The 22489-nt window shown below is 37.2% G+C and overlaps 3 protein-coding genes across 3 annotated transcripts; 1 reads left to right on the top strand and 2 right to left on the bottom strand.

The window, feature by feature from the left end:
- The first annotated feature begins 7795 nt into the window (after nucleotides 1–7795).
- LOC113282259 (berberine bridge enzyme-like 8) lies at nucleotides 7796–9862 on the top strand. The gene has a single exon (XM_026531247.1). It carries the CDS (start codon nucleotides 8025–8027, stop codon nucleotides 9675–9677), a length of 1653 nt encoding a protein of 550 aa, XP_026387032.1. The 5' UTR covers nucleotides 7796–8024; the 3' UTR covers nucleotides 9678–9862.
- A 51-nt stretch (nucleotides 9863–9913) lies between these two features.
- On the bottom strand, nucleotides 9914–11116 carry LOC113282261. Its single transcript, XM_026531248.1, has 3 exons — nucleotides 10619–11116; nucleotides 10313–10408; nucleotides 9914–10216 (listed from the first exon to the last, which is right to left on the bottom strand). The coding sequence occupies exons 1-3, from the start codon at nucleotides 11013–11015 to the stop codon at nucleotides 10068–10070; spliced, it is 642 nt and encodes a 213-aa protein (XP_026387033.1). The 5' UTR covers nucleotides 11016–11116; the 3' UTR covers nucleotides 9914–10067.
- Nucleotides 11117–12766: 1650 nt separating this feature from the next.
- On the bottom strand, nucleotides 12767–14523 carry LOC113282258 (tyrosine/DOPA decarboxylase 1-like). Its single transcript, XM_026531246.1, has one exon. The coding sequence runs from the start codon at nucleotides 14472–14474 to the stop codon at nucleotides 12921–12923; it is 1554 nt and encodes a 517-aa protein (XP_026387031.1). The 5' UTR covers nucleotides 14475–14523; the 3' UTR covers nucleotides 12767–12920.
- Nucleotides 14524–22489: the final 7966 nt, after the last annotated feature.

Raw genomic sequence — 22489 nt, 5'->3', positions numbered from 1 at the left:
AAGCATTCAAGCACAGGCTATGTAATCGAAAACTATCATAAGAAAAATTATAAAATAATAATTTTATTCATCAATAAGACGTGCTATATATAATTTATGTTAAAAAACTTTTCATTACACAATAAAGCTTTTAGTTGGCAGCCGAGCAACAAGCTGGGCACCAACTCCTTTTTGAATAGAAACAACCAATCTATGAAAAATAAACCTACCTAAGCCACGACTAGCGTCATTACTAACTAAGCAGTTCTTAAGACGCTTGAAAAAACAAACAAAATATTCACTAAGCTCTCCTAAGGTAGTGAAAGCGAAAACACCCAAACCATAACCATGTGAATTGCATTCACTCAAATATTTAGAGCGCTTGCGCGAAATTGCCTTCGGAATAGCCTGGCCTGAGACGAAGCCACGAACTCCGTCACCAGTGAAGGGTGAGACACCTGTAACATCTATACACACGTCTTTGCCATTTTCCCAGTTGAGCACAAGAATATCCGCTGGGCGTAGATCCTAGTTATTATCTGACGACAAACCCAAAGCAACCACTTTGCGTGTAGGAACACCAGCTTTGTAACAGATGTCTGCAGTTATGTCATGAACCAAGCCATGGCAAAACTTAATTCCAACATCCTTAACACAATGGAGCGCATGATCACAAAAAATATCCATAGGTCTATTGCAACAAGAACACAACCCGTCTTCAACAAATAGAGGGATACCAAGGAGATAAAAAAATACTACTCTGAACTGTCTAGGCCCAAGACATTGATCTAAACCACTGATGGGAACAACCAAAAGATAATCTTGAGCATGCTTAATCTGGTTACATTGCCACATAATGGAATCTCTTGCACATAATGTAAATTGGACAGGGATTTGCTTCTTAACTGCATCAAAATAACTGAATGCCTGAGAGTGCATTGGGGGGGGGGGGGCAGTGTCATCGATGCAATAAGTGGAAGGCAAACTACATACCTGAATAAAATTCTGAAGAGCCAACTGATAGGCAGCACCAATGTCTGTTGAAAATAAGCTACCAAGGATCACCTTTCGCACCAAAGTAGTCTGACTCTGAGAGGCAAGATAACAATAAGTGCGAGTGTTAGCCATAGTATATATACCAATCCCAGCATCTTTGATGGGTAGGGTAGCTAATCTCTGTTGCAAAGTCCCAAAACCTGCTCCATCTCCCGTGGTTAAAAGTCTCAATACTTGAATAAGTGATCATCGAAGAGATCTGAGGCCTGTTGAAGAGTTGCTGGATTGGTGGTAAGCATAGCAAAATATAATCTAGAAACACCGAACGCAGTTACGAAGTAACAACATCTCACTCTGAAGGTATTTCAGTTTTTTTTATTGCGGACATTAGCTGAATAGTCTTGTTCACCATACTCAACACCATATCACTCATGAAATCCAAATCCAAACTCACAGGTCCACCCAAAAGCTTAACTTCTTTACTAGGCCTACTAATATCCTTGGGAAAAACCCCTTCAACAATGCTACGAGGATCGAATGTAGGCCAAAAGATTCAAGTTTTCTTGATGTTGAGATGTAAGCCCCTACTTGGCCCTTCGGATTCTATAATCCTCAAAGCTTTAGCAACCTCCAGTGTGTCACCAATGATAGTGCCATCATCAAGGTATCAGGCGTGTAAATCGATCTTACATCGAGAAGCAATGGACTTCACAAGGGCATGAAGTGTCAGAGCAAACAAAAGGGGACCTAGGGGGTCGCCTTGCTGAAAACCAAGCGCCGAAGATAGGATATGATGATCATAATAAAGTTTAGCAGGTTTGGCATAACAAAATTCAACCCAACGATAAATACCTGGACAATGAATTCGGACCTCTCTAATGAGATGAGACCTGCAAACCATATTGAACGCATTCGAGAAGTCAATCAACAACATTGACATCTTATCTGAGTGCCCACTCAACTCCAACAAACCATTAACAACGTGAAGAATACTTTCACATCCTACTGGCACACCAACCCCAAATTCATGATCCCCTAAATAAGAATACATTGCCTTACCGATGGAGGAAGCATCCACTTAGAGACCAAACGACGCCAGATAGTACCAACCGCAATAGGCCTAATCCCACAACCAGGTTTGAGTAAGGGCGTAAGGGGTGCACTATCAATGAGCTCTCCTAAAACCATAGGGAACTTGCCTACCAACAAATAATCCTCCACTGCCGAAGCTGCACCACTCATCGCATCGGTGAGATGTTGTGCACGCAAACCATCACGATCACAAGAAGTACCTCTCGGAAAACTCTTGATGGCTCCTAAGACAGCTCGTGAATCGATCGTTACTAGATCACCGACAAAGTCTTCCTCCGGAATGGAAGGTGGAGACGTTGTTGGATGCTTAGATTGTAATTCATCCAAAGTATCTTCACTGCGAGAGGCAATACCGTTTGACAACAAAACCCAAATCGCTGCGGCATAATGTCCATATTTAATCTTCTTCCGGCAGGCACTTATGTTGGCAATCTCCGGATTCTTTTTGATGTCCTGCTTGGTGGATTGTTGTTCCCATGGCGAACGAAGCATCTTAGAGATCAAGGTATAACAACCCATAGGCTCTTTCCATGCCAGAAGCGCATGTTGGATGGCAACGACTTGATGTCGCTTTCTGTTACTCGAGCTCTCCTCGGCAGATCGTTTGGGCCTGTAGCGAGTCAGTGTGCAAATGGGAAGTAAGAGTAAACTAACCCAAGCAGCGACATCTGTTGGTTTGCAAAGCACATTATCTAGGCAACACTTCAAGGTACGGGAAAAACCCAACCTGCATTGATGTGGAATTCTAGACACTGTAGGGAATTGCCGCTGGAAAACAACATTAAGCAAGTCCAGAGAAAGAGATTAAGCTTCATCCAAAACAGCATCATCCTAACACCTTGTTGTAGACGCATCCAACCTTGCATCAGCTGGCACAAACAGAACAAGAGCGTCCGCCATTGCTGGTCTCTCAACTCCGTGAAGGAGGAAATCTGCAGAGCTGTCATTAAAGGGACCAACAATGTTGCCATGAACACCTTTCAAGGCATTACAAGAATACCTCCAAGTATGTAGGTTCATGCAATGGCAGCATAACCACATGCGCAGCTGCTAAAGTAATCTTTCCCAGGCGCAGTAAACCTGCAGATCATAAGCGATGATATTTCTGCGACAAACCTTGTTATCTTCCAAGAAAAAGTGTCTATTCTGCAAATGTTGAGGAATAGAGCCCCTGGCGTATCCCCTACCATTCACTTCATCGCGACAACCGTCAAAATATTTGAATGGGCAATGGCAATACCCATTCTGTGAAGCAGCTTCATCCATGGGAAGAGAATAAGGTGTATTCTGACATAGCTTGTGAGAAGGATAGGTTAACTGAGGTGGGGGGGGGTGCTTCTAGGAAGAACGATTAGCAGAGCGAGAAGAAACCGCCATTACTGAAAAGCAATAACTTCCAAAACCCTAACAATAAAACAGAAACCCTAGGCCAAAAAAGGGAGAGAAACCCAAAGGAAAAGGAAAAACCAGCGTGAATCAAAAGCAGGAAAGAAAGAAAAGGAAAAACAAGAGTAATCAAAAATAGGAAAAACCGTGGATGAGACTGATCCATTGTAGAACCCTAGATTTTAGTCGCCAGAGCTTGCCGCTGTAGCTCAATAAGATAGTTTTATTCAAAATAGACTTTACATAAAGTAGCCTAATTTTAAATAAGAATTTAATCTTATCTCTGCTCTGCATGCCTTACTGGATAATTCCTTTATAAGTGTCTCGGTTTCGGTTATATCTCTTCTACAATATTCTAAATTTCTTTTAAATTCTCCAAGGTCTTCAGGACATCTATGATTAGTAATAGATTGTTCATAACTAGAGATACTCATCTTTGCTGTAGCAATAACATCTCCAAGAAGATCTCTTCTTCCAATGAGTTCTATTGTTCCCTGTAACATATTTTGAGCAAGAATGGTTGAGAGAGATGTCTTGATAGGAAAGGAACAATATTCGGAACAAAGTCCATATTTTCTTTTCTCATAATATGTGGAACTAGACTCAAAAGTTCTTTCAATCTTTTCCACACAAAAATTACAGACAACATCATTACATTCTTTTTCTTTCGTAATGAAAGAAATCATATGTAGGTTTTTCGATCGAGGCAAGGAACTACATGCACTAATTATATTCGAAATTTCTTCTGTTAAGTCTTCCTTACTTTCTTCATATGGAGAAAGCATTGTATCACAGAATTATGATATTGCAATAACAAGAGCATAAACGGACCTATTTATAGTCCCTTCTTTTCCTTTTTCAAAGTTGTAACTCAATTAGGAAAGCTTTCCTAAACAAATACCGAAACAAAAACTTACCCTAAACATGCAAAGAGGATATCACAAGTTTTGAGAAGTCATAGAGTCCCGGTTAACTCCCTTTTTGTTTTTCTGCAGTGTAGCAGATCATCGAAAGATATTTGCACATTGATATCACTGGATATCTCTAGATCCTTTTTGAGTCTAAGCACTAGACATTCATAGTCATCTTTGTCTGACATTACAACAGGATTGTTTTTCTTAGAATTTGTTTTAGATGACTTCCTTTTGCATACCTTTTTCGGATTTTGGTATCCACTTGTAGGTGGAATTTGAATGAAGGTTCTTCATCTCTAGCGACATTGCATCTTTCCACTTTGAAATATCAGATCTCATTTCCCCATTGATAAAGGTGTTACCCTTTCTATTTTTCCGTTTAAGAATGTTTCTTTTAGGATATGATTTCGAATTCTTATAATAATTCGTTTGTCTCACAGAACAATGATGATCTGAGAGGTTTTTGGAGATGAAACTGTTCAATTCTTTAGAAACAAATGTTAGAGGCGTTTTGCATCTTTCGAATTTTACAATCCCTTTGCATATGACCTTTATCTCTACAATAATAACAATGCTTATTGGAATGAGCAAAGTTTTTAGTTTTTCCTTTATGAGACGTTCGGTTACTATGTTGGAGTCTTCCTCTGATTGCTTTCGGAGATGTTTCTTGTTTGAATCTCATTTGAGCACTTAGGTGAATCAGGCGCACAAGCTTGTTCAGGTGGATTTTCTGGAGTGGCGGAGAAGACACCCTTTACGAACTTTAATTCCTTGTTGATCGACGAAGTATCAATTCCATCATATCCTAGTCCACGTTTGTCGCCATGACTTCTCCCTGCTTCCAACATGGAGGGATAAGTTGATTGTGCTATCATTGAGTCTTCTTACCCTTACAAGTTCCTCTTTTAAGAACTTGATTTTTTCAAGAGCATCAGCTAGTTGGTCCTCAAGAGGATTTTTCTTGAAGGAATTAGACTCATTTTGTTCCTTACTCGTTAATTGTTGAGAATTAATCCTTGCTTCTGTCTCAACAAGTAATGTTTGCTGTTGAGATTCTCAAACTCAAGGATTTTTGAGTTTAGACTTTCTTTGTAGTCTTTAAGAAGATATTTAGAATTATGATATCCATAGAAGAAACCAGAGAAACTTTTTCTTAGATTCTTATTTTCTCTACAGAGAGGAGAAATAAGCTCAATCACATCTGAGGTAGATAATTTTCTTGTAGAAATAACACTTATTATAGAAGAGAATTCTGACATATCTTCTTCAACATCTTGATCGATTTCTGAGTCACCATCTTCAGAAATTTCATCAAGTTGTTTTTCAAGGCAGGTTTGCCAATCATCAGAATCCACATTATAGGGGTCAACCTGTTCAGTAGATTCACAGAAGATGTTATTCTCAAGTGCTGATTTTTCATCTTGACTTACGTTAACTGAATCAGCCATTAAATTCAATTTCTTATAGGTTGGATCGCATCAAACACAAATTGTTAGATCTTTTCGTGTTTGCCTGCTCTGATACCAATTGAAAAGACGAGGATACCCAAATATACCTCAAGTGGAAGGATGATGTCGTCGTTGGAGCTCTTTACTTCTTCTTCACATTCTTCAAGTCTTCACGTAATACTTGTAAGTCTCATATCCTAGTAACTTTCTAGCTAACCTATACGAAGTTGACTCTAGTAAATAATCAAGCGACTCTTTAAATGAGTTTTGATTCACTAAAATATGACAACCAAACTTGACATACCAATGCTTGGTGGGTTCAACCGATTTATGCTCTAACAACTAAAACTAATATTACATATTAGTAAAGCCCTTTCTTACGAGAATCTCCATGCGATTCCATCGTATTGACATGAAAGAGTCAACCTTTTCTTCGTAAAACATGTCACACTTTACATTGAACCTTATCATCACACGGAAACATTATGACGTCATTGCTTACCTCAATGGTGACTCATTAGGGTTGTATTATCGCACTTTGGCGCGATCCTCTATCTCACATTTGTTCAGTCTTCTTGATTCGCCAAATTATGGTCATGCGATATTTCTGTAACCACATTTTTCCTCTTCTCATACTGTTCTTATGAAGGAAGAATGGTGTGAGAATGTCTGACCTTCACATTGATCCCATCTCTTAGTATTCTCTGCAACCACCGACATACTTCCGCACTTTACGTGTAACTGTCTACACGTGTTTCCAAGAATCCTTATCAACGGACACGTCTGTTTCTTTTTTCCCTTTTGACTGGCAACCTTTCTCCGCCGGTTCATTTACCTTATTAAATACGAGTGAAGGATGTAATTTCCTCATTTACTCTCTTTCTTTTTATTACTCCCAAGATTCTTCTTCTTCATCTTCTTCTTTCTCTGCAACTTTTCTTATTTTGGGTTTATAGTTCTCCCTCTCTGATTTTTGTTTCTAACCAGTAGGACGTACCTTCCCTCAAATGGATTCTTCTTCTGGATAAGTTTTGCTTGGATTAATCTTATTCTGAGATTTTGATTTTTACCGTTGGGTTTCTGCACTTTAATATTTTTTTGCCTCTGCCACTGTTGTTCTTGGGGAATTCCTCTAATTTTTCTTATATTCCTGTACTTTTTCTTCTCTTCCAGCCTGCCGCCATTTGGGTTGCCCCATAGACCCTCCGTTGAGTTCGAAAAGGAACCGGACACAAAGGGGAAGGGGACTTGGACTGATCAACTTTCATGTGATGTTCCTCAAGTTTTCCTATTTTCTGAGAGTGTAGGTGGTCGCAGGTGAAAAATTTCGCGTTCTGAAATACTATTTCGTCTTTTAAAATAATATTGTTGTCTCTGTTTCGTATCATAATATCACGTTTTCTTTGTTTTCTTTCGAATCACCCGGGAGAACTCCTGCCTGCCATGCAGAATTGTGAAATGTACCATTGTTTCCAAAGAAGGTCCACGTAAATCATTCCAGGTCCAGGTAAAATGGCATAATAAAACCTTTGCATTATGTTGGGTCCCTCCCGATGGCCCCTCTTGTCTTGACTGTACAAAAATAGTAAAAAAATAAAAACAAAAGTAAGGTGGATTGGTAGATGAGAATATAATACTCGGTTGTGATACATCCACGGAAAGTGGACACCGAGCTGTGCACCGAGAGGGATCTGACGGCCGAAATGCCACCCTCTATACATTGGGATAGGGGTGGAACATATGAGTGGACCCACCACCCTCTCACACGGTGCACGCTCGGTGCATTTCTTTCCGTCAATATAACATTTTCGTATAATACTAGCAGAGCAGAGACAACCACCAACTTCTTTTTCATTTTTTTTTTTTCGAAAATCTTTAGTTGGTATCAGTATCTAATAGAATATACAATAAGTGAGGACTCAAGCATATATTGGTAGAGGCAGAGCCAGAGAGTCATCCAAATTTCAAGAATGGTTGTTGCTTTTTAGTATCAATTTTAAACATCGGAAATAAGCATGGCTCATGTGCAGTATCACAGTACAGATATCTTATTTATTTCTGCAGGGTTTCTTTTTGTTTTTTTCCTTGAGATCTGAACTTATAGTATTAATTTTGGTGCTTATCCAGATTGTATAGCCTAGCCATATCTTAACTTCATTTCAATCGCATTTGGTCCAATCTACACAGAAGAATAATACAGCAGTAGTACATGGGGTTTATACTAGTACTACTCCGCTGTTTTCTTGTGCTTTTTTGCTCAGGTTTTTGTGTAGCCACTTCTATTACTCCAACTAAGGATGATGATAAATTTCTCAAATGTCTATTCCACAATTTACAAGACACTTCCAATAATATCATCCCACTAATCCCTGTTTACACCCAGAGTAATGATTCCTATTCAACTTTGTTCCGATCCTCAGCGCGAAACCGCAGATACTTATTTTCATCACCCAACAACTCGAGAAAGCCAAAGTTTCTAATTTTACCTTCCTATGAATCCCATGTCCAAGCAGCGGTTATCTGTTGCAAAAAGCATGGATTAGACCTCAAGGTTCGAAGCGGAGGGCATGACGTCGAAGGATTATCATACACATCTTCCGATATTGATCCATTTATCCTCGTTGACTTGATCAATTACCGGAACGTCACCGTGACCGTGGAAGATAGAACTGCGTGGGTACAAGCTGGCGCAACCATCGGGGAGCTTTATTACAGAGTCGGTGTGAAAAACAGCACACTTGGATTTCCAGCTGGTTTTTGCCCGACAGTAGGTGTTGGCGGGCATTTTAGTGGAGGCGGACTTGGTGCCTTGGTAAGAAAATATGGCGCCGCAGCTGATCAAATCATCGACGCGCTGATCGTCAACGTTGAAGGTAAGATCTTAAGCAGAAAAACCATGGGAAAGGATTTATTTTGGGCTATTAGAGGCGGCGGAGCGGCGAGTTTCGGAGTCGTTCTGTCCTGGAAAGTCAAATTGGTTCCTGTTCCGCCTATTGTAACTGCTGCAATGGTTGAAAGAACATTAGAACAAGGTGCAACTGATCTTGTTTATAAGTGGCAATTCATTGCGGATAGGCTCCCGGAAGACATATACATTGGACTCAACTGCACAGTTGTGGATTCTAACGCGACTCGCGAAAGAAGAACAGTGCGAGTTATATTCTCCATTTTGTTCTTAGGCAAAGTCGAGGAACTTCTCCGGCTAATGGAAGAAAATTTCCAAGAATTGGGTTTGCAGCAAAATGACTGTACCGAAATGAGTTGGGTAGAATCTAACATTTACTTTTATTATACAGTGAGAAGTCCATTAGAACTTTTACTTGATAGAGATCCTACGTCTAAGATTTTCACGAAGGCGAAATCCGATCATGTCATGGTTCCAATGTCGAAAGAAGGGTTAGAAGGCTTGTGGAGAATGCTGTTTGCAAATGACAAGACGGTACTGAAATGGACACCTTATGGTGGAAAAATGAACGAGATTTCAGAATCTGAAATTCCGTTTCCGCATAGAATTGGAAACATTTATAACATTCTGTATCAGGTGGATTGGGTAGATGGCAGTGAAACAGAAAAACATCTGGAGTTTATGAAGAAGTTGTACAATTTCTTAACTCCATATGTTTCTGTGAACCCAAGGACTACTTATCTCAACTACTTGGATCTTGACTTAGGTCAAAATGATTGGAATGATGGTGAAGTAATGGCTTATAGGAAAGCTAAGATTTGGGGCACAAAATACTTTAAGAGCAACTTTGAAAGGTTGGTGCTTGTGAAGACTGAAGTTGATCCCTGTAATTTTTTCAGGAGCATACAAAGTATTCCACCTAGTCATCACTGCTCTCAGTTAACTGAAGAAGAATAATGTGCACTCGGCACGGGAATTTAACCAGCCGGGTTGATGTTTCGCCAACTTCAGTAATGGGCAACAAAAATGTAAATTGCACGAGTTCTTCGCCATAGTCCAATGCAGGCAGTTTAATCTTGCTATTTCAAATGTAACAAAAAAAAGGAGTATCTAGACTTCAAATATGAATACCATTCATTCTACCATAGCTGTGTCCATTTTCAAGTTTTCTACCATATGAATCAAATGATGCCTTGACCATAAACTCATGACTCTGCTGAGACAGACACTGATACCGCAAACAAAATTACAATACAAAATTTGTGGTAAAAGTTAGAATTAAGTTTTCATTAACAACCAAATTTCTGCTGACATAGTTTTTTTTAGTTAAAGGGAGCAATCTATAAATTAAGCTGAGATGAACAAAGATGTAAACAAAGCAATGAAACCAAATCCACCAAGAAGAGAGATGTTCTCACTATAAGCTGAATTCGTGGAAGCCGGTGGTGCTGGAGCAGCCGTGCCATTGGTGTTGTTTACAGTGTTGTTTAAAGCCGCTGAAACATTAGAAAACAAACAAATGTAAATAAATGAATTGTAATGCAGAGTTTCAATAATGGAAATGCTAACTTAAATGATGAGAGAAATTTTACATAATAATGTAGATATTTCACCACTTGAGGAGGGAACAGTTGGAGTTGCCGGAGTCTTAGGTGCTGCAGGATTTTCTGAAGCTGCTGGAGCAGAAGCTGTAAATCAAGAAATTAGTTAACGTAGATGAGGTAAATTCAGATCATTCACACAAAAAATCAACCGCACAAGGGATGAACAAAGAAAAAAAAGTGCACTCAATATTAAACATAAAATATATCCAATTTCTGCCTAAAAATGACATGATATCTGATGAAAATGATTTACGAAACGTAAAGAGTTTACAGGTAGATGGTTATTTCGTATACCTGTTTCGTTGCACTGACGAATATCAGCCTTGGTACCACATTCAGTAAGAAGTTTCAAAGCCTCATGTTGAGTAACACCAAAAGTTTTCAAAATCTCTTGATTGTTGAAAATATTACACAAACATTTCGGATCATCATGTATCATTTGCTTCAAGGGTGAACAACATGCATCTGTTGGTTTTATGAAATCCTGACACGGCATAAGTTTTTGCGCACAAGCCATTGATGCGGCCGCATTACCAAGAGGAAGAGTAGCAGCGAGACCAGCACCACCATTTCCATCAGCAGCATCAGTCAATGTATTTATAAGCCCTGCAAGTGGATCTTGAGCGGATCCCATAAAAACCCATGAAGATGATAAAAGGACTAATGAGAGAAACAACTTGTTTGAATCCATTATGATTGATTTTTTGGAGAAAAATCAACCAACTTGGTAGGGCAAATAAAAATTTGCAAAGATCTAAAATGATGGCGCAAAGGGTTTTAATTCTAAGAGAATTTTTTTAGTTTTGTAGGGAAACAGATGGTTGGTTATGAATGAATGGATCCATTAATAGAAGTTTGAAATAAATAACTGGTGTCGAACTTTTTGGTAGAATAACTGCAAAAATGAAAAAAGAAAAACCGTTTTCTGGAACGTGTGATAAATCTGGTACTTAATTTTTTTCTGAATCAATATGAACTCCCTTAAAAGTCATCTGGCTTGAGTTGGAGTCCTTCAGATAGGAGCAGAGTTGGAATATACCTGTGCTGGAAGCGCCACTTTCAGTCGGCAAAAGCATAAAATTAAATTTACTGACATATCGTTCTGCAGCTCTAAGAGTTGGTTCCAACTTGTAGGATATGGCTATTTTTCCTGGCAAGTGGAAAGTATTACTAATATGCACCTGTTGCTGTTGCAGCCTGCCGCAGTTGTAACAGAAATTAGAAGAAGAAGCTGGTGCACATCAGGATTTCTCATCCGGATCAAATAGAAGAAAGGGGCAAATTGCAGAGGGGTGCAACTAGTGATCTTGGATGTGTTTGTGTGTGACAAAAAGAGGAAATTATGTTGTTATTTTCCAGAGGAAATGGTAGTTACTGACTTGCCATCAATAACAAAGGGTAGCCTACTGACTTCTCCCAGCTTCCTTTCGCATCCGTATATACTTGGAAATTTCACCTGCATGTGCCACATCTACAATGATAATACCATCACAACCATGGTAATTAAAGTTGAGAAGAGTGATCAGCACAAGATATTGGCGCGGCTCAACCAGACCAAAGAGTTGAGTTCTCATATTCGACCACTACGGTGCGGTTGAACCACACCAACATCTTGAGTTTCCCTGTAATCTAGCTAATCTAAATTTGAAGAAAGGTCTGAGCTTCATAATGAGGGGATAGATCATGAAACTTCTCCAAGCGGAGCTAGCTAGACAGAAAAACTGGCAACAAATCCGCAGAAGGTTTTGAATATAGAAAGTTTGAAAGTGGAAACTGCTACTCTCCCAATTTTTGTTCATTATATAAACAAACAGCTAGCCCTATCCAAAACCGCCTCTCTCAACAACAGAACAAGAACGAATACGTCACCTAAACTTAGATTCCTTCCCTTTCAGTTAAGGTTTTTAATGCACTGAGGAAAAAAGTTGTCATTATATTCCCCAAAAATTGCCATTTTTAACTATTCTTATCCATGAACTACTAGCTAATATGCATGTTGTACTCTTGCCTGCTTGAAACCAGTTGGATTATAGGGAGGAAATCCGCGAATATGTCAGGAATTTGTTGGAAAACTAGCATCTTATCTGGCTATATTTCCACAAACTGTATCAATCCACTCTCCAGAATCCTGGACAGATAGACAGCACAACTGGTGTGTGTTCACATTTACATCCTATTTACCCCAGGCTAATTCACTACGTTATGTTTAGTGCATCACTGTAACGCAGAAGATATGGTAATTTTTTCTTTTATAGTCTGGTTAATATATCCAATTGAAACCGAATGCTGGTCGACATTTATTAGATACAGAGAACATAATTGATGCCTTTAGAATCACTTGATGTCATTTTCTGATGCCGCAAGGAGGCACCAAGTCATTTGCAACTCTTTCGTGTTGAAATTAATTATTGTAACAGTTGGAATCATCATGCACAGGCCAGGTTTATGTCATCTAGTACAATGGATTCCAAATTCTTATCAAATTTTATGTCAAATAGATGATGGATTAATAAACAAATAATGAACATGCAAAAATTTTCCTTCAACTGCTTTTCTAAGCCTCTAAGCCTTAGTTAGTAGACAATCTCATGTACAATTAACAAGAGATATCCAAGGAACCAAGTATGGCGTCTGTATGCTCTTGCACCACCTTCCATGCCCCGGTCACGTGGTGTTCCTCTGTCAGTGTTGCCCCAACAGCAAATCGAATCATGTACACCCCCCCAACAACAGCATGAGTCATGTATATCCGGCCGGACGCATTGACTGATTCAAGCAGTTTCGCATTGATCTCATTTGTTTGAGCTTCAATGTAATCATTTTCGGCTATTTTTTGCTTGAATATTGCAGTTGGTTTAAGGCGAAAACAGACCATAGCAAATGTTCTAGGAACTACAATTTCAAACCTGTTATCCATGCCAATGAGCCCTTGATAATGCTTTGCCATTTTAACATGACTCCTAAGGAAACTTCTTAAGTTGGCTATTCCGTAGCTGCGAAGTACTAACCAAAGCTTCATAGACCGAAATCTTCGGCTGAGAGCTATTTGCCAATCCTTGTAATCAATAACTTGTTTTGATTCAGTTGCTTTGTTCTTCAGATACTCTGGATTTGTTGATAATGCCTTAACGAGTGAATCCGAGTCTTTAACCCATAAACAACAGCAATCTAACGTAGTGAAGAACCACTTGTGTGCATTTAGACTAAATGAGTCTGCCTCCTCCACACCATCAATGAAGTGCCTGAACTCTGGGCAAATACAAGCACTTCCGGCATACGCTGCATCCACATGAACCCAAATGCCATACATTTTAGCAACCTCGCAAAGGGGACCAATAGGATCTACTGCCGTTGATGAAGTTGTACCGACGGTTGCACATAGAAACAATGGAACTAATCCGGATTCGATATCGGCGAGAATTGTAGATTGAAGTGAATTGGGTGACAGCCCAAAGTTTGTAGCCTTTGAAGTAGCGATAGCACGGAAGTTCTTTGGGTTTATACCAGCAATTTGAGCAGCTTTTTGCAGGGCACAATGAGTTTGATCAGAAGCATAGACAACTAGCTTGTTAATATTTTCTCTACCGATTTTATTCAACATTTTATCCCTTGCTGCAGTTAGTGTGCATAAAATGGCTTCACAAGTAGTGCCTTGAAGGACACCTCCTCCTCCTGAACTTCCATCTGACGAGAAGAGAAATGACTTGGGAAGTGTAAGCATTTGGCCGAGCCAATTCATAACAATACTTTCCAACTCAGTTGCAGCTGGTGAAGACATCCAATTGAAACCAACAACATTAAATCCGGTACTAAGCATTTCACCGAGGAACCCAGCAATGGAACCACTAGAAGGAAAATAAGCAAAGTAATTTGGACTCTGCCAATGAGTAAGACCAGGGATGATATCATTTGTGACACCTTGAAGAATGGTTTCAATGGATTCAGAGCTGTTTGGGGCTGATTCGGGTAATCGTTTCCGCAAATATCCAGGTTCGACTTGACTCCTGACAGGATAACTCTCAACATTTTTGTAGTAATCAGCAAGGAAATCAATTATCATGTGACCTTGCCTTCTGAATTCATCCGGATCAAGTGGGTTCTGTGAGCATATTGACATGCTTTCAAGGTTGTTAGTTGGAAGACTACCCATTGTTATTGCTTTAGCTGATGAGTGAGTGAGATAGAGAATTAATTGGTGTTGAGATGATGAAGAAGAATTAATGGAGTGAAAGGTTTATATAGAGGGAATGAAGCACATGGGAAAAGTTGAAAAGACAAAGTAGACGCGCTTAAGGTAGCTCCAAGAACTTTACCTTGTCAGCACATTTTAAATGAGGCATAGTGCTAGAAATGATGCATTATTAGAGAAGAAATTACTTTAAAATGAGCCAAGAAAGTAGGTACACTCAAATGAGACTCATTTGAGTTGAATATGCATACACTACTTCTTAAAGGTGATGTTTTTATAAGATTTAGGAGGCTGCCGTGTATGTGGCCTGGTTAGCAAATTGGCACATGGGATTTTTGGAAACATAATTTGCAATTTCTCAGATTATAGTGATCAACTGTGGGCCTGGTGGCATTTAGTGCATTTTAACTTGTGCTACTGTAATTCTAGAGCAACTACCTTGGTCGATGCAATGTGACAGCAGTCCGTCTAGGGGGGCAATGAGATGGTTCCAATGTAGACCAATTCTCCCCCATGAAAGGATTAACAGGGATGGATCCTTTTAAGGCATAAGTGAGACTCTCAAGGAGAGGCACGAACGGTTGGATACCATTACACTTTAGCTTTTTTGATATGGCAACAACAATGACCAAAGTATCTTACGGAGTTTGCACAATAAAGATCATCTTGAACCCCGAAAAAGATCATGAACTGGACCAGGTACCCGGTAGTATCTCAAAATGGCACCAGGCCACCAGAATGCTGGCAACCATAGAACGATTTTATTGGGTGATGCGTAGTAAAATAAAATTGGGTCATAATTTTTTTATTATTTTTTTTTTTTGATAACAAATGAACTTTTTCAATAATAGAAATTCAAGGTTACATTGGGTTTAAAATGGAAAATTAGAGAATACAAAGTAATAAGAACATGCCATACAAGTACAACACCGACTAATCCGACAAGAAAAAGAGAAGGATTAACAGAACATGACGAATATAAGCATGAATAATAACCGATGGTTTTTCTCAGAATTTAATTCAAACCATTTTGTTTATTTTTCTTCTTTATAAAGAAATGCTCCTAAAAATGGAGTGATTTCCTCAACTAGCTTAAAACTTGTGATAAAGATTTCGTCGTCAAAATCATCTTTGGTGAAGATTCCGATGAAGATCTCTTCGCCGGATAATTCAAAGATGAAGATTAATACAGTGAAGATTCCGTCACCGAAGACAAAAAAAGATGAAGATTTCTTCAATGAAGAACAACGCTAGTGATCTTAAAACCCATAATAACCAAGAACGACCATTAAAGCCGAGATAAACCTCTTTAGTAGGGGAGATAAAATCACCATAAAGGTGCACAAAATTTACCAAATGGCAAGAGATAAACACAAATATAACTAGCGAAAACAAAGAACCAATTAAAACTAAAGAAAGGTGATGAAATTCCCGCTCAGATCCGGCCCAAAATGGACCAGATCTGAGCATGAGAGTTTCCGGTAGGTTGGTTTTTTTCTTCTAGAAGGTGAAACAAGTCTTTTTAGAAAATTGGGTCATAATAATGAAATAAAACTTAGTAACCCTTATTCAATTAATCGGCGTGTCTATATGCGGCGGTTACGAGTAATCTAACCAAAAGTTATACTGACACAATTCCACATCAGGACGAATCATTTTTTTCGTATCTAAACCTAAGCATATTTTAAAATGAGATTATTTTTTCCTTTTGTCCTTTTTTTTTCTCCAAATAAAATTATCATTGATAATTGTCGATTCAGAAACTAACTTATGGTGGATTTTAGTTTTTGTTCAGAATATTAAATTTTAGTGGCATGCATGCTATAGAAAGCCTTTCATCTCATTTTCTTAGATTGGGATGAGTTGTTAGAGTAGATAATTTTTTTTTGTTATCGAATTAAATCAAAATAGGAAAGATACGATAAATCTAAAAGATGCTGGAAATTCAAGAAAAACAAGGAAAAGATAAGTTGAAACAAAGGTATTACGAGTAACTTTTGGATAGGTATTTAAAATTTATAAAACGAAAACTGGTTTTGTTAGAATAAATTGTTAAAGCCAAATGTGTTCACCAAAGCACACCCATGGTGTTGGGTGTTTGATGTTTCCACAGAGTTGGAGTAAAAAAGAGACGGACAAGGCATAGTAGCTCATATCATACAAAGGAAACTTACAAGGCATTGCATTTTATGGAAAATGATTTGCACCTTAGTAATTATATTTTTTTTCTTATTAAAAAAGACTCTCTCGACTAATCTCTAACAAATCTGTAGGTTTTTTTTTATTGTTTGTATATGAAACATCGTAACTCTTGATGTAACGACGAAAATATGATTCTTTATCAAGTACAACATCATATTTCCTCTGATATGTTCGCTACTTGCCTCTGTATGCTCTTTTGTTTTAAAAATTAAAAAAATCATTACGGTACATTTGTGAGATTTTTTGGAGTATCGCTCGGTTGAATCCACGATCATTGGTATGTCAAATATATCAAATTTGGATGTCAAAACTATACGCTTAACTTGCACTACTAGAGTCAACTTGGGAATAATCTAGATTAGTTGCAGAGTTGTAAGACATAATATCCAATTACCCCTGAAAATTGAGGCATGAATATTGAAAAGCATACGAAAACATTTTTATTCATCAAGGACAATAAACGAAGATTGTTTTCCTTCATATGGATATTTCCTCTTTATCATTCTTTATCTCTATGAAGAATACAATATTGACTTTGGTCTGATAGAATTGACCATAAATGTTGGTCAAAGTGTCGAAGGTATGAACATACAGAATTGCGTTTTGCAATGCGCTTTAGAAGTTCCGGAAATTGGTCCTTAAGGTTTTGGAAACTGAAGGATGATAACAAATAGTTGCGTGTTTGCTCCTCTCTGATGAGTTTTCGAAAACTAAGATTGAAGGTCTCAAAAACTGAAGTATAAAAACGTTTTTACTCTTATCTGAAAAGGTTTCAAGATTTTCTTTTATAGGTTTTGAAAACTGAAGCATGAAGCATTTTCGTTTTTTTTTTTTTTGCTGAGGTTTTTAAAACTACTTCATGGTAGTTTAAAAAACTAAGTTGTTCAGGAAACAGTTCTAAATTCGTAACCAATATAAATATTTTGAAAGTCGTGGCCAAAATGTGAGTAAAAGCTAGTTTTGATAAGTTTTGGTTTTTTTCCTTCAACACTCGAGAAAAATATTTCTACATGACCTTCTAAGCCATACTTGGCTATTTTAGAGATGTTCGAAAGGGAACTCACATATGTTAAAGCAATGTTCGGTCGAACTCGCAAGTTTTGCTTTCTCAAGCTTGTTGTCAATGTAAGATGCACAAAACTATATCTTGATTTCTAGTCTACTAAAGTCAAGTCTCGGACTAGGATTAGAGTATGGTAACTGAGTATCAGACATCACTTAATAACCCTCGAAGATTTAAAACTAAAGATCAAATGAAGACATTTGAAGAACTTCATCGACGAAGAGGTATGTGAAGACTGAACCATCCTATTTCCTCACGACATTTACCATTTTATCTTACGAGACTATGTAGTATGATTTTAGTAGATTTAATATCATAAAGAAGAAATGTCGAGTCAAGCTTGTCTTGATAAATATCTCTAAATATGATTCAAGCAATGGATGTTCATAGATCCTTAACAACTTGGTTAAGAAAAATTTATTGTTCATGAACTATTGTTGTTTCAAGTTGATCATTTGTAAATTTCCCAAGCAATGATATTTATTATCTATGGATATTGGGAATATTCCGAATACACATACCTAGTACGTGTACCCTAAGGTTCTGAGTTCATAAATGGAACCCAGTACGTGTACCCCTTGCATCTGAGTTCGTGAATGTCCAAGGGTACACATACCCGGTACGCGTACTCCAACAGCCTGCATTCACGAACTGGTCCATATGCATACCACTACATATACCTAGTATCGAACTAAGAAAATGCCTATAAAATTATTTTCACAAATACGTTTGGCGTTGATAAAGCTCTCATAAAAACTTCTAAGACAACTTTGTTTACTAAATCACTTTGTAGTTGTGATTTACGTTTTAAGTCTTGGGTGTTAATGAACACGACTTATGCTTGAAAGTTCAAAGGGAATATTTGCAATACGAACTATCATTGTACATGGTTCCAGAACCCTGGGCCATAGTGTATATTCTTCTATGTAATTTCAAGGTAAACTTCTCACATGCTTACATGAACTCCTAATAAGAATTTCATCTAAAATGAGAAAGTGTTTGCTTGAATCTCAAGTTATCTTAGCTTGAGTTCAAAACTACCTAGAGCCTTGAAAACCTATAAATAAAGAGACTCATGCAACAACATTTTTCAATCCTTGACACTTATATGTCCTAGTTTCCTAGAGTCGTCCTCTAAAAACCTAAGTTTCCTTTGAGAAACATAATTAGGTTACGACTTAAAGACTTCACTTAGGAATTCGTGGATCCAGGTCTGACTATCTTTTACCTAATAGTTCGTGTATCCTGATATTCTTCTTATTGATCTTCGAGGTTCTTGTTATATCTGTTAGAGCAATGCTCGATCGAACTCGCATGCGTTGCTATCTCAAGCATGTTTGCCAATATTAGTGATCAAAACTATAAGTCTTGATTTCTAGCCTATTTATAGATGTCTCGGACTAGGACATAGATTGTGTAGTTGAGCTTATTTTTCACGGAGTTCATCATTTGAAGACGAAAAACTACTAAGGGGAGCTTGTGGAATTTCTTCGACAAAAGGTATGTGGAGACTTGAACTCATCTATCACTTGGAAAGTCTATTTCTACTATCTCCTATATTGAGACATAAGTTGTGTTACAATATAGTTTTATATGTACACATTTGAGATTTCGAGTTGAGTACATCTCGCTTACATATTTCTCGAAATATGTGTTAGTAAGCTTTCGCTTCGACCAAGTTCATCTTATATCATGAGAAAATTACCGAGTAACATCTTACATTTATACTGTTAATTTTGAAAATAATTTCTTGTGTTTATCTTATACTAGATGTGTGTACGTGCAATGCATGTACTTTTTTTTCTTAAAATTAAATTTGTAGGCCTCACTCTATGAAAAATTTCTTTCTCCCTTTTTCTCTCTAGTTGACACAACACCTAGACACACATGTCACCTAGCCAAACATGTCACTTGATCTTTTACTTATGCCTTTCGCAAATAAGACAATTACTTTTTTTATTTTTCTTTTCAGTTGTCTTCTTCCCCTTGTTCACTGTTTCTTCAATCCAATTACCATCGGTAACACTACTGCCTTTGTCGACATTATGAATCCATAAGTTGAGAATGTCATTTCCTTCTTTGACTAATATAGCTAAATGTCCATCGACGTCTTCCAATTCATGAACAAATTGTATTTTTCAATCGAGTTACAATATGTTCAAATTAAAACTTGATTTTGTTCACCGTCACCTCATTTGACAAGCTATAATTGAGCTTTCACCTCATCTTAGATGCTAGCGCATAACAGACACTAACGATTTATCGCTTGCTTTAATATTAGATTAGCAAAGAGAATAAGAGGCAAGAAGAATTGCTACAAAAAGAGTTCTTACAACCTCTAGTGAGTTATTTTAAGCGCTTCTCTCTTTGAGGAAAATAGTTTCATTTCTGGTGATTATTTAGTTCTGTTTTTTGAGTACCGTCTTAAGTGCAATACTCATTTGTGTCACTACCTGTTAGCAAAATTTTGAGTTATATGTTATTTATATATTTTTATTTGTATATGGTTTTTAATCTCACGAACTTAGTCACACCTACATTTCTTTTCTTTTCTTGTTTTTAAATTTGAAGATAAATAAATGGAGAATATTAGAGAAGAATGCAATTCAGAGATTCTAGGGGATACCAAAGGAAGAAAAGGGATACGAAAGGAATAACAAAGAAGAGAAAATATGAGAATAAGAGAACTTAACTAGAAGATTTAACATGATAATATTGATAATAAGATGATTGTAACTTAGAGATAAAGGCCTGTTTATATAAGCATAAAGCAGATACATAAAATAACTAGAGTGCTAAATGAAGACATAAAGCAGATACTAAGCATAAAGCAGATACTAATAAAACAAATAAAAAGACTCTTAAAACTAAAAAAAAATAACAGAATTCCATCAGCTAGATGTTCTATGTAATCCCTCCTTCTTGAAAATGACTCGTCCTCGAGTTGCCTAAACAGAACATTAAATAATTTTCTTCATGAAAAATGAAGATTTCTTACATATTAAAATGTTAGAGATGTTCTAATTCGAAGGTTGCTCAACCACATAACCATTATCACTGATTTTCTTTAATATTTTGAAAGGACCGCATTTCTTCATCTTAGTCTTGTTGTAAGTATCAATTGGAAAACATTATTTTCGAAGATGTACCATTACCAATTCTCCCTCTTGAAATGTTTTTAGACGTCTATGCCTGTCAGTTGTTCTTTGTATCTATCATTACAGTCTCCAAGCCTTGTTTTTACTTCTCGATGAAGTTCAAAGGCTCTGTCTACCATATGATCAACTTGAATATTATATTTCAAAATCTTTGGCAGTCATCAAATCAAGATATGGTTAGGTACCTTTGAATAAACAATTTCAAAAGGTGTTTTACCCGTTACATAGGTGGTGAATGCAAAATCCATATGAGAAGAATGAGTGTCCCACTGTTTTACTTATTATCATCAATCTTTGCTCTAATCAAATCATCTAAGGAAAAATTGACATCCTCTGTTTTTCCATCGGTTTATGGGTATGTAGTATCGCTATATTGTAACTTAGTTCCTAACCTCATCCAAAGGGATTTTCAGAAATAATTTATAAATTTTGTGTCCCTATCAAAAGTTATAGATTTAGGAACACCATGCAGACGAACCACTTCTTTAGAAAATAAATAGGCTAATTGGAAGCATATATTGTCTTCTTACAGACTACAGAATGGGCCATCATAAAATCATTGCCTCTAGAAGTACGAGGTAATCCTGATATGAAGGTCATACTAACATCAACCCAATGAGCTTCAGGAATGGTATCAGAGTGTTGAGATTGGTATTTTGAATTGCACCTTTGAAGCGTTGACAAACCATGCATTTTTAAACAAATTTATGTACATAACGCTTCAAAAAAGTCCAATAAAATCGTTCTTTCACTAGAGCAATAATTTTATCACGCTCAAAATATCCACCAAGATCACTACCGTATAATTTATAAATTAATTAACCTTGAGGAATACAAAGACGATTTACCTTTAACAAGAAATCCATCTTGAATAATGAAATCGTTAACTCCATTAGCTTTAGATCTACACTCGTCCATATAGATTTAAAATCATCATCATCAACATAGACGTTTTTGATGTAGTCAAAATCTATACTTTCACTGTTAAGAGTAACAAGCAGGTGAGCACACCTACCTAAAGCATGCACAACTTGGCTCATCTTACCACTCTCACGTCTTATTGAAAAGTATATCGGTTAATTTTGGATACCAATGATCATGCACTCTAGTCATCTTAGCTGAAATGTTTAAAAAATTCAAAGTTTGGTTGTCTGTGTTAACCGTAAATTCATTGTGAACAAGATATGGATGCCACTATTTCAGAGCTTAAACAAGATCAATCAATTCTTATTCAAATGTATACCATTTTCTTATAGCATCAAAAAAAATAATAATAAAAAAAATAATAATTTCACAATGGTAAGCAACTAGACCATTATGAGATAAAACAACACAAATACCACAACAAAATTATCACAATCAACAAAGTGGGATAAAGGGTGGTGGTGGTGGTGGTGGGGATGTTTCTGCTGCTGCTAATGGTGGTGTTGTTGTTGCAGTTTTTGCTACCAATGAAATTGAACACGTTTAGGATCGTTACGTGGCACCAGAACTTCAGCCTGTTAGTGATTAACCTGTAGATAGAGAGGAACTTATCTAGAAGGAAAGAATAG

The sequence above is a fragment of the Papaver somniferum genome, chromosome 5, assembly GCF_003573695.1.
Source record: "Papaver somniferum cultivar HN1 chromosome 5, ASM357369v1, whole genome shotgun sequence".
NCBI classification, from domain to species: domain Eukaryota; kingdom Viridiplantae; phylum Streptophyta; class Magnoliopsida; order Ranunculales; family Papaveraceae; genus Papaver; species Papaver somniferum.
The sequence above is the reverse complement of the archived record's forward strand: the minus strand, read 5'-3'. Positions and strand labels throughout refer to the sequence as shown.

Excerpts from the sequence above, each read along its gene's own strand:
- LOC113282261 (XM_026531248.1), bottom strand. The coding sequence starts at position 11,015 with ATGGATTCAAACAAGTTGTTTCTCTCATTAGTCCTTTTATCATCTTCA. Across the intron at positions 10,409-10,618 it reads TCGTCAGTGCAACGAAACAG|CTTCTGCTCCAGCAGCTTCA; the intron begins GTATACGAAATA and ends CTTGATTTACAG. Across the intron at positions 10,217-10,312 it reads TGAAATATCTACATTATTAT|CGGCTTTAAACAACACTGTA; the intron begins GTAAAATTTCTC and ends CTAATGTTTCAG.
- LOC113282258 (XM_026531246.1), bottom strand. The coding sequence starts at position 14,474 with ATGGGTAGTCTTCCAACTAACAACCTTGAAAGCATGTCAATATGCTCA.
- LOC113282259 (XM_026531247.1), top strand. The coding sequence starts at position 8,025 with ATGGGGTTTATACTAGTACTACTCCGCTGTTTTCTTGTGCTTTTTTGC.